Here is a 13176-nt window from a genome sequence, read left to right as displayed (position 1 = left end):
GGAATTAGAATTTTATATTTTTACTAGTTAGTATATATATTACCATCATACAAATTTTTAAAAAATCGAAGAGGGTCGGGTTGAATCTTTAGTTGATTTGATATGAAATACAACATATATTTTTTTATAACCTTCATCAACTCATAGGGTTTTCGATGTATTAGGCTACCAAACTCAGGAAGTTTTAGGCAAAAGCTGTTTCGAGTTCTACCACCCCGATGATATGAATCTCATGAAAGAAACATTCGAACAAGGTTTATAATTCAATCGCCATTATAATATTTTTGGTTAAATTTAAATTGTTCTATCTAGACTCTTTTATATCTTATTTTCCTCTAAATCATTAGAGTATATTAAATAATATGATAAGCGCATCTTTGAGTTTGAAATATTTCATGAGGTAGAATTTATACAGAATATTCCTCATTTTCAACATGTTTCATGCGTTATCCATAGCTACTCTTATAACGATGCAATTAAGACATTTTTATATTTTATAACAAAATTCATCTTTTCAAATTGTAAAACTTATAAAATTTATTCTTTTTTTAAAAATGTTATCTAAATAAAAAAAATGAATGCATGTTACTCTTTAATAGAATAAAAATATCACATAAATAACAAGGTTTAAAAGTGTAGAATTTAAATTTTACACTTTTAAAGTCTAAGTCATATAAAATCAAAACTTAAAAAAAAATCTGGTTTAAATCTTTTTTAAAAAAAAAATTCCCCAAAAGTTATCAAAATGAAGGGTCAAATGATGTCGGTCATGTATAGATTTAGACACAAATCTGGCAAATGGATTTGTTTGCAATCTAACCTATACGCCTTCCTCAATCCCTATTCCGAGGCACTCGAATTCATAATCGCCAATAACTCCCTAGCTAAGTTATTTCTTTTAAAATGAAATGCATAATCCGATGGAAACTAACATATTTTTTAAAAATAATGCATTAAATTTATTTAGACCCTTAAAATGTGACCGCATTATCGAGAGCGATCCTCAAACTACCCTCGTTATAAATGAACAACCCACTTACAAAAATACCTTTGAAACCTTGAAAAATTCAGCCAAAAGAAACGACAAGATGTTAAATGACGAAAAAATGATGACTCAAGTTAATTACCGCTTAGCCATTTTAGTTTTTTTTAGATATATTGTCCGTCACACAGCAAAATCTTGTAAGTGACCTTTTTAAAATTGTTTAAAAAACTTCTTTTAAAATTTCTATTTTACGAATTATATGATTTTAAAAAAACATACGTCTAATAATTATTAACTGATGATAGAGGACTTAATAAACACATTTCTTCAAAAAAAACTATTTTAAGATGCCATTTACCAGGTTATAACAGTGTGACCGACTTGTGGTTAAACGGCTATATTGAGCCGATTTTGAAAAACGGGTAACTTAATATTTTAGCCAGAAAAATATTACACAAGCCTCGAGATTTTGCTTTTAGATGGCCAGCTAAACCTTTGTGCCATCTATGTTCAAAATCTTCAGGCCTGCGTAATGTTTTTCTTGCTAAAATATTTAGTTAGTTGTTTTTAAAAACCGGCTCAAAACAAGCCTTTTAACAACACTAAGTTTGACCGACGATATAGTATTTAACTAATAAATGATATAAATAAATAATAATAAAAATAAAATTAGCTGGTTATATTAGGGATTTTAAGGATGTTAAATGCTAACTTGAGTATAAAAGCATCTCAATGTTATTTTTTTTAAATAAATCGTTCAATAAAACCTTGAAACCTGCGGAATCGCTAATAACGTTTTAATTCGGATGCAACATAACTTTCGGGATTAAAATGAATTGCCTTTTTTACAGGGCCGTAAACTAGAAGATTTGGAAGCCTGGGCCCCGCCAAATTCCCCCTCCTCCCGACGAAATAATGCCGATTTTGTTTTTGTTTCCATTTAATATATGTTACATAAATTAACCTTAATATTAAAAAATTTTGAAGTTACAGCTTTGTTTATATAGAATAAATATGAAAATAATAATCAATGCTTTTGAAAGTTGTACAATATGAAACATTAAGGACTGAAGAGGAAGCAACATAAAGTTTAGAAAGAAGGAAAAAATTGTTTGGAGTTTTTCTTTCGAGCATGATATAACCATCCAAGAAATATGAAGATGACCAACTCCCGTCTCATGGGGGATTGTCTCCTCCCAGATATAGCCGCTTGAAAGATATTAAATCTTGGACATAGCATCTTAAAGATGGAATAATTTTATTTTAATAACAAGTTTATTAGGATTTTTTTTAAAAAAATATGCCTTATTCATATTATTTTTTTTAACGCAACTTTCTACTCTTTTCAAATGGAAGATATATGCAATTCTAAAAAATGAAATTAGTTTTTCTTAAAATGAGAATAATGTTAAAGTGGATATTAATATCTATACTCTTATCATTTCATAAATAGACATTTTACAAGCGCAGCAAAGGTAAATAATTAAACCTAATCTATTAATTCTCTTAGGCCTCATTTATAGTAAACCCGTTGTTCAAGCAGTGTGTTATTTACAAAATCAAGCCAATAAATAAGTAAAATTTAAATATGAAGCGGTATGATGATAACGCTGTTAAACATATGTTATGACGTATATTTCAAATTATTAACGCTATGAAGAATTAGTTGTGATTTCGATAACTTTAAATAACGCAACGCTTGAACATAACGCGTTTACTATAAATGAAGCTTTAAGTTTATTTTAAAAAAAATCATGTAATACAAGTGATCTATCTTTAATAAATAGCACATCATAATTTATTATATCACTAATTGATATATTTAAAAAGGAACATAATTAAAGAACATCAATTTTAATAAATAAAATTTTTTATAAATCTCAATTAAGGTCAAAAGGGTTGGGCGGGACGCGTTTTCTTGGGGTGGTTTCTATCCTGAAAAAAATGGGGAAGGGTGATCTTTAGATGTAGGGTTGTTGAATAATTTTTGGAAGAAATCATAATTTGTTAATTTTTAATCAGGATAAAGCTTATATGAGTAGTGAATCGAACGGTATTAACAGAATTGTGGTGACACATAACAAGGTAGACCTTCAAAATAACTCCACACGTAACGAAAATCAGGGAGATATCAGCTTGAACGATTACATGAAAGAATCCAGTGAATAACTTTTATACATTTTTTTAAAATAATTCAATAACTGCAAACCATACCTTAAAAAACAGTTACCATTGCAACATTGTTAAATATATACCTATAACAGATATCCACTTGAATAATGTTCCTCTTATTTTACGCGATAACAAAGTGAGCGTTATAAGCCATTGCGATAAATTACCGAGGCCTACTCAGGGACATTCGACCGATCAAAACTTAGGATATTATTTCGGGGGCCAAGAGAGACCTTTAGGAAATAATGTGAAGGATGCTTCACTTTATGGTACCCATGCTGGATCTAGTATGCCTACCAATCAAGATTGCAATAACAGTTTACCACAATTTTGATACTGTTTTTTATATATTATCTTTCTTTTTATAACGCCTTTCTATCATAAGGAGGTTTATCATTAAATTCATTCTTTCATTTCTTTTTCATAATATCTCCTCTATTGGTTTTGCATATATTATTTTTCTTGATAAACAAGATAAGAATTATTGCAAAGGCTCATGAATTTCATTTTGATTTTTTTTCTTTTATGAAAGACAATCTACCAATACCTGGATCATCACTTCTTTCTACGGTTCCGCACGGAGATGGCTATTTTTACGATTATCATCAGAGTAATTTTATTCAATATAATTTTATGATTATTATAGGTTTAGTGCTTTAAAAATTATATTTTCAAGTTTATAAATTATATTATTAAAATTGTAGCCTTATATACTTGTCTATCTCAAAGATTAGGGCTGTCTCACCTTCAATGATTGGAGTCTAGAGATCCTAAATAATGAAAATACTTTTGAATTTATAATCGAATATATAATACATGTGTATATTTAAAGAATAATATGAAACTGGGGTTTCTCGGACGAATGGTAGAAAAATTTATGTGAAGGCATTCTTTTATGTACTTATAACATTTTGCTGGTAAGAATCCTACCTTCAGCCTCATCGTGGCGGGGGAGTGGCAACCTCTTTTGGCGGCAAATGGAGGTCTAAAAGGTTCCCTGTGATCTGGGTCTAGAATAGGATCACCGTCTCCTCGACGGGGTGTAAAAACCACTTAAAGAGGTTGATGTCAGGAAGGGCATCCGATTGTAAAAACCATGCTACAAAAATTTCCCTATGGTTACAACAAAGCATGGGCGGGGTACAGCCCAAAGTACCCCGTGGGCCTCCTCATCCGCCTACGACAAAAAGAAGGATGGGAAACCTGGTGGAACCACTATTCATGAAAATGAAACCTATGACGGCCATAAACGACCTAATAAAAAGTGGAGAAACCAGTTTACGGGTGATCGAGTTAGGGTCGCGACATGGAATGTTGGGTGTATGACGGGAAGAGCGGGAGAAGTCGTCGATGTATTGCACAGAAGACATATAGATGTGTGCTGCATACAGGAGACTAGATGGAAAGGAAATGGGACCAGAATGATTGGCAAGACTAGCGAAAAGTATAAATTCTTTTGGCAAGGAGGTAATGATGGTAAGGCTGGAGTTGGGGTATTGGTTGCGGAGAAATTGGTAGACAAAGTAGTCGAAGTGAGAAGGCTAGACAACCAGATAATGGTTATCAAGATGATTATTGGTAGAAAGCTATATAATATGATCTCGGCATATGTTCCTCAGGTTGGAAGAAGTGAAGAAGAGAAAGATGTATTTTGGGACAGTCTATTGGAAGTGACATCGAGACTGGCAAATGAAGAGGGGATTATCCTGGCTGGCGATCTGAATGGACATGTGGGAGCGAGTAGTGAGGGTTATGAAGGAGTACATGGAGGGTTCAGTTACGGCATGAGAAATTTGGAAGGAGAGAGGATTTTAGAATTTAGTGATGCTATGGATATGATTGTTTGTAATACAATGTTTAAGAAAGAATCAGAGAAGCTGGTGACTTATAAGTCGGGTAGTACCAAAAGTGTTGTGGATTACTTGTTATTAAGGAGATGTGATCGATGTATAATATAAAATGTGAAAGTGATACCGGGAGAGGAATGTATAAATCAGCATCGACTAGTTGTAGGAGATCTCACTCTTAAAGGTGCCAGGGTCACTAAAAGAAAGTTTGGAAATTGAAGGAGGAGAATGCTAGACGTCATTTCAATATGGCATTGGCGATTAGGGAGGCGGAGGTGGCACAAGCATCTGGGGTGAATGACAAGTGGGAAGCCATGAAGAAAGCTTGGGTAATGACAACTGAGGAGGTATGTGGATGGACAAAAGGGCCGCCTAGACATAAGGAGACTTGGTGGTGGAGCCCAGAGGTAGCGAAAGCCGTGGATGAGAAACGGAGGTGTTTCAAAGTATGGTATAATAGCAAAGAAAATAGTGATAATGATATTTACAAGATGGCTAAAAGAAATGCTAAGAAATTAATAGCGAAGGCTCAAGAAGAAAAAAGACACGAGTTTGCTAAAGAAATGAAATGCGCTGATGGAATTGGAAATATGGTTAGAATGGCAAAACAGAGGCAGGATGTGATAGGTGTAAAGTGTTTGAAAAATATGGAAGGAAAAATGACGATTGATAGTGGTGGTATTAAGAACACCTGGAAGATTTACATGAAAGGACTTTTGAATGAAGAAAATGAATGGAATAATAATATTAGTTGTGCAAAGGTAGAAGGTCCAGGGTGTAAATTTGGCAAGGACGAGATAAGGAGAGCAGTGAAAAAGATGAAGAAAGGGAAGGCATCGGGTTTAACGATGGTGGTATCAGAGATGTTTAAAGGTTCTGATGATTTAGGGATTGAATGGTTAATGAATTTAGCAAATCAGATTGTCACAGAAGGTACTATTCCCGAGGACTGGCGAAGAAGTATAATTATCCCAGTATACAAGGGAAAAGGTGATCCTTTAGATTGTGGGTCTTACAGAGCTATTAAACTCTTGGAACATGCAATGAAAGTATTTGAGAGAGTGTTAGAAAAGCGGATAAGGGAACAAATCAAAATTGATGAAATGCAGTTTGGTTTTACATCGGGAAAAGGCACGACAGATGCAATTTTTGTGGTGAGACAAATTCAGGAGAAGTATCTTGCGAAGGAAAAGAACTCTATTATGCGTTTGTTGATTTGGAGAAAGCATTTGATAGGGTGCCGCGTGAGAATACAAGATGGGCCTTGAGAAAATCCGGTGTGGAGGAATGGTTAGTTACCGCAGTGATGGCAATGTATGTTGGAGCACAAACAGCAGTACGGACGGATCATGGTGATAGTGACAGCTTTGAGGTGAAGGTAGGACTTCATCAAGGATCCGTGCTGAGTCCATTATTATTTATCTTAGTAATGGATGTGGTGGCTAGAGAAATGCGTGAAGGACTTCCCTGGGAGATATTATATGCAGATGACCTTGTATTAATGGCAAACAGTGAGGGAGAATTGAGGGATAAAGTTAGTAAATGGAAGATGACTATGGAAGCAAAGGGCCTGAAAATGAATGCATCAAAAACAAAGGTGATGATTGGTGGGGAAAATCTAAAGATAGAAGAATCAGGTAAGTGGCCTTGTGGTGTATGTGGGAAAGGAGTTGCTAGAAATTCTATCCAATGCACCAGATGCCAGAAATGGGTACATAAAAGATGTAGTGGGAAAAAAGGCAGTTTGATGTTAGAAAGAATGACCTTTATTTGTAAAACATGCATGAAAGGGATACATAATAATGATAACCTAAAAAATGGTGGTCTGGATATTGGCAATGGGGTTAACCCTAGAAAAAGTGGATAAGTTTTGTTATTTAGGTGATATGCTAAACGCAGATGGTGGTGTAGATTCTGCTGTTGTTGCAAGGATCAGACAAGCTTGGAAGAAGTTCAGAGAGATGTCATCTATTCTTACAAATAAAAAAGTTTCTCTGAAGTTAAAGGGGAATGTTTACGTAAGCTGCGTGAGGAGTTGTTTAGTTTATGGCGGTGAAACATGGGCAATGAAAGCAATTCACGAAGCCAAATTAGAAAGAACAGAGATGAGGATGGTTAGATGGATGTGTGGGGTATCTCTGAGAAGAGAGAAAAACTAGCAAGGAATTGCGAGCAAGATTAGGTATAGAAATGATTGGTATGGTAATGCGACGAAATAGACTAAGATGGTTTGGGCATGTGGAACGTCTGACAAGAGATGACTGGGTAAAGAGATGCACAATGATGGAAGTAGGAGGATCAAGACCTAGAGGAAGACCCAAGATGACGTGGACAAATGTGATAGCGGCGGATATGAGAAGCTTGAATCTTACAAGTATTGATGCTCAGGACCGTCAAAAATGGAAAAGAAAAATCAGAGGGAAAACTGGCCTACCTGGGTAAACCTGGAAATCGCCATAAAACGGAGAAGAAGAAGTGCTTTAAAAATTATATTTTCAAGTTTATAAATTATATTATTAAAATTGTAGCCTTATATACTTGTCTATCTCAAAGATTAGGGCTGTCTCACCTTCAATGATTGGAGTCTAGAGATCCTAAATAATGAAAATACTTTTGAATTTATAATCGAATATATAATACATGTGTATATTTAAAGAATAATATGAAACTGGGGTTTCTCGGACGAATGGTAGAAAAATTTATGTGAAGGCATTCTTTTATGTACTTATAACATTTTGCTGGTAAGAATCAAATTCTTAACAGTTTAAAAGTAAAAATTATTTTGTGGCCTTTCCTAAGCTTAACTAGAAAGTGTGTTCCTCTTTTGGCCCCAATAAAATTAGAAAAAGTTTAGATTAGAAAAAGTTGGAAATTTTTTCATTTAAAATATTTTAATGATAAAATCGTATGTACCTCCAAAATTTGTATTTTTAGATAATACAACAATATCCACTAATTTGTTATTGTTGAAAAATACATTTAAAAAGATATACAATTATATATTTGAATATTGTTGTTAGTTATTACTAAATATCAAATCAAATAAATTAATGAAAAAAAATTAATATTATAATATGATTTTTAAGCTTAAATAAATAATATATTGACGATTAGAATTATGTAATATCAACAAAAAATCTATAGGATCTCCACCACTTAAGATCCTAGACAGTATTTAATATGTAAGGCGAAAACTTTTAGAAAGTTTCTGAGTTTTGGTATTTAATTATGAATATTATTTGTGTCAGTCATTGTCGAAACAATCTATGTTCGATGATTTTTTTGCAATACGATAGAAATGCATCTTTAAAAGATCTTTTAGGCTGTGTCCTGGTTCAGCATATTTCCAAACAACTGGCTGTTTAGCCATCTATAGCTTCGACTAAACAGCTTAAAAAGTAAGAGGAACAAAATAAAAAATGCCACCAAATACTTAAAACATACCAAATATGTTCTATTTCAAATGCTGTTTAGCCTAAATTATCAAAAATAAGTTGAACCAGAACACATACTTAAGGCTGATATTTATAACTTTTTTAAAATTATTTTTCGGATTTTTTCACTGACTAAAATATGCTTTGCTACTATCTGGTATATTTTCTGCCTATTTTCCTCAATAGAGCAGAAAATAATTATTGGTAAAATAGTTAATTTTTATTCCTTTACACTCTAGCTCTAAATCATTAAGAGTATATTAAATACGCGAGTAACTCAGTTAAAATATTTTCATAATCACAACTTATACATTAGTATCACTCATCTCCAACATGTTGGCTTACCAAACCCACCACTTAATATCCCCCCATTCATAATAACAAACCAAGATATACGCGATACAATAAATGAATTTAAAAAATTTTCAGCAGCTGGACCGGATGGCTATAGACCTCCTTACTTCCAAACATTTTTAAAATCTCATAATTCCAATATTTTTTAACTCACTTACCACCTTCCTTATTAATATAACTACTAAAGATATTCCCACATTAGCTCATCAAATTATATTTGGAGCTAATTTGATAGCTTTTGAAAAACCTAATGGAGGCATCCTACCAATCGCAATCGGTTCATTTTTCAGACGATTGATAGCTATTATTATAGCAAAAAAAATAATCCGATACTCATTCCCTGCTTGGCAAATATCAATTAGGATGCAGAACTAAAGGAAGCGTAGATATAGCCTCTCACTGCCCACGTATCCACCTCCAATATCCACCAATAAACTCTGTTTTATGCAAAATCGATTTTAAGAACGCTTTCAATACAATTTCACGTTCCTCGGCACTCGAATCTTTTTTCGATAATTTCCTCCAATACTCGCGCTTCATTAACTGCTATAACAATAGTACTACCCTCATTTTTAATGGTAGCGTTATATACTCTGAAGAGGGAGTACAACAGGGCGACCCCCTCTGCCATATTCTTTTCTGCTTAGCTATCCACAATTTTGATTTTGATCTCGACCTAAACCTATGGTACTTTGATGATGGCACTCTTTGCGGTAATCCACATCAAATAAACAAAGCCCTTAACTACCTCCAAAGAGTGCTCTAAAATAGGTTTAGAATTAAATAAAACTAAAACTTAAGTTTGCTTCCTCAACCCCGAGATTCCCTTAGATTTATTTAAAGAATACACTATTATCGAAAAAGAAGATATCCAACTCTTGAGCTCCCCATTACTTAATAATATTATATCCGAAAAAATTATCTATAAAATCTTTTCTGAGATGCAAAACTTGGAAAAGTTCATCAACCACATTCCATCGCACCAGCTTTTTTACTTATTAAAAAAGTGTTTATATCTTCCCAAAATCTCACATCTCTTTCACTCATCCTCATCATTCACCTCAAAATTTTTCATTCAACACAATATTCGTTTAAAGACCTTTGTAGAAAGGATCCTCAACCTTTCATTATCAGACTTTAATTGGCACCTTGCCCAATTACCCGCTAAACTAGGTGGTATCGACTTGATCCCCTTAAAACTACTTTCCCTTTCTCTATTTATATCAAATCCCTATCGCTCAATTCTGCGATCTCATCAGTCATAACTCCCCATGATGATCTTCTTTCAGCGGCAATCGTAAGATGGAATCTCCTAACCCCAGACGGTTATACATTTCCTACCGAAATCTATTATCGAAACCTTAAAAAAATTACAAAATAGTCTTAACCCTACCGAAATCCGCGATATACAACTATTACAAAACAACGATAAATACGGTGGGCATGAATCAAAGCACTTCCAAGCCAAACCTTAGATAATCTCTTAACCAATGACCAACTGAGAGTTACTATAGGCTTTAGACTTGGATGCTCGCTTACACATTCACTCTTGCCACCAATGCAGCCTACCCGTTCAACCTAACGCCAGACATGTTCTAAACTGCACCTGCAGCCTAGGTCGTCATCTCCGGCATAAAGCAATTAATAAAATCATACATAACACTTCTAATAAGGCTAAAATACCCAACATCCTTGAACCTACCAACCTCTCATTACAGGACGGCCTCAGACCCGACGGCTTAACCTGCACCCCCTGGTCCAATTGGAAATCCCTTATTTGGGATACAACCTCTGTATCATCCTTTCCTTCATCAATTAATACAAACCCTCTTACTTGTGGTGAAAATAAAAAAATTAATAAATATTCAAAATTAAATAACTTTATATTTCAATCAATAGTCATTTCAACTAACGGCAATTTTTCACAGTCTACATAGATTTTTTTTAAAACTTTATCACGAAAATTATTTAGCATAACAAACGAAAATCGCGAATTCTTATTTTTTAAACAAAAACTTTAATTGGAAATTTTTAAACACAATTATACTTGTTTTATATGTACATTTTCATTATTAAATTAAGCTCTTTTTAGAGCCTTCGATACTATTAATATATATATTTATTTAGTAATTTTATATAGTTGTTTTAATATTTTAGTGTTTTGTCATTTTTTTTAAATTATACCAATATCAATAGTATCAAAATAAAATTTTAAAATTGTAAATTTGATTTTTGTATTTTAATAAAAATATGAAGGTATTCCTCTTTAATATGAATAAAGATATTACATCAGTAAAATTGTATAACAATTTTATTCATAAATTCCCACGTTTTGGTCATGGTTTATCATACCGGCCTACTATATTTATGCTTCCACTCAAAATATTTGAACTTTTTTATGTTCAATATGTTAATTTATCTCAGATATTTCCATGAACGATTTTGTGGATCAACAAGAACCTTGGTTTGGCAGCACTCAGACTCAGCCGGATAATACCGATTATCATTCTAGATCGCGTGATTGGAATTCCCGCCAAAATTTTTACACTTCCGGATGTGTGGAAGGAAACGTTGACAGAATCTACGAATATGTAATCTTTTATTTTCTTTAATCTTTTCGATTTTATATCATCTATTCAAAATAATTCTTTTAGTTTTACATTCTTAGAATATCATTCATTTTTTATGACCTTTTTTCATATTTATATATATTTTTAAAATGAATTTTTGTTTAACTTGATGTTAATTGATTTATATACTTTCTATTCATAATTACTTGCTTGTCATAAAAAAAATAGCGTATTATCTCTACTGAAAATTTCTTTCTTAATACAACTCATTATAATTTTCATTATTAGTGAATTTCCAATGATCCTTGCTATTTTGCATTTATCTCTATAAGTACACTCATAGTATTAATATAATATATTGTATATCAAAGAGCTCTAAAAATATCCCTTCTCACGACTTGCATCAGCATAATATCGATCATTTACAAAATATACCCAACGAATTAGTTCCCGAACATATATCCCATTTCTTTTCCGAACATTATTCGGAAATAAGCAATTCTAATATTAATAATCTCAATCTTTCAAACCCATCCTTTTCCAACAATTACCCTTCTCACATGCCACAACACACAAATTTACAGCATATCACCACGCAACTTGGAACCGGGGAGGGAGAAGATAATATACCTAACAAATATTTTCGAGGTTTTTATATATTTTTTAAAATAAGCTTCATTTTATTACTTGAATTCATTTGATATGAAGGAACTGGGTTAAGATCTAATAAATCTAGATTAGCCATCGAACCAAACTTATATATTTTTTTGTTTTATTTAAAAAAAACAGATCAAAAATATGCCGATCAGATTAAAGACCAAGATCATCTTCATCCTTACACAAACCTTAGTACCCCATGGGCCGACCATCACAATTTTTCCCATCCTCAAAATATTATTTCAAACGATGACAGACTATTGAATAACGTGATAGTAGAAAACAACGATCCGAGTCGAACCGTCATTATTAATAATAACAATTCCATCCCAGAAAGAAGTAATCAATATCCACACTCGCTTTTAGGTCTTACCGCTTACCACCAAGGTTTTCAACCTTCCGCTGAAACATCCTTCTATAACAACGCTCAATCGGTCATGGCAATACCCCTTGACCACCCAAATCAGCAGAGTGCAAATAAAATGAACAGTTTTTTAAATCAAAATATAAACCATTTACCTTCTTCTAACATCAATGACATTAATAATACCGCAAATTTTGACGATCTTTCGGCTATGATGTTTTCGACTTTCCAGTGAATATTTTTTTTACGCATAGATATAGTATTATCGAGATATCGTAAATACTTATTGCATTAGGTCATGGCTTAGGGATTTGAAGGTATAGTCATTAAAAAGCGTATTTCATACATTATTTATATAATTTAATAGCGCACAATTATTTTTTTTAGTGATGACTTTTAAATAAATTACATCATTTGAATATTAATTATTCAACATCGAAGAAATGAAAAGTAATTACTCAACATATCTTATATTCAAAATATAAACGTTTTACAATTTGGCCAAATATAATTTAATTGTATTTTATGAAGGTTGAATTCTCTTATACACAAAATAATATACGGCTTTTTTACCAAAATATTAGACAAGTTTATATATTTTATTGGTTGTTTATAAAAAATTCTTAGCATTTAATATTAATCTCATAATTTTCTCAACTTGAAATTACACCTTATTTTATATTTCTTAACGGTTCACTACAATTATTCTTTTTTTGTAATTTGTGACATAATTCATTTATTTATATATCATTTTACAAGACAATAAAATACATAATTTAAACTGTATGATTGT

General features: G+C 32.4%; 1 protein-coding gene across 1 annotated transcript in view; it reads left to right on the top strand.

The window, feature by feature from the left end:
- Nucleotides 1-13052, top strand: part of LOC135925337 (aryl hydrocarbon receptor nuclear translocator 2-like) — a 37118-nt gene extending 24066 nt beyond the window's left edge. Inside the window, exons 9-17 of the mRNA XM_065460607.1 lie at nucleotides 148-254; nucleotides 738-888; nucleotides 968-1118; nucleotides 3008-3146; nucleotides 3250-3474; nucleotides 3690-3767; nucleotides 11217-11383; nucleotides 11734-12010; nucleotides 12152-13052. Coding sequence (XP_065316679.1) covers nucleotides 148-254; nucleotides 738-888; nucleotides 968-1118; nucleotides 3008-3146; nucleotides 3250-3474; nucleotides 3690-3767; nucleotides 11217-11383; nucleotides 11734-12010; nucleotides 12152-12618 — 1762 coding nt within the window. The 3' untranslated portion in view covers nucleotides 12619-13052. The remainder of the gene's footprint in view (nucleotides 1-147; nucleotides 255-737; nucleotides 889-967; nucleotides 1119-3007; nucleotides 3147-3249; nucleotides 3475-3689; nucleotides 3768-11216; nucleotides 11384-11733; nucleotides 12011-12151) is intronic.
- The last annotated feature ends 124 nt before the right edge of the window (nucleotides 13053-13176 follow it).

This window comes from Gordionus sp. m RMFG-2023, chromosome 2, assembly GCF_954871325.1.
Source record: "Gordionus sp. m RMFG-2023 chromosome 2, tfGorSpeb1-WG-v2, whole genome shotgun sequence".
In the NCBI taxonomy this organism is placed as follows: domain Eukaryota; kingdom Metazoa; phylum Nematomorpha; class Gordioida; order Chordodea; family Parachordodidae; genus Gordionus; species Gordionus sp. m RMFG-2023.
This window is presented reverse-complemented; position numbering and strand designations above follow the sequence as displayed.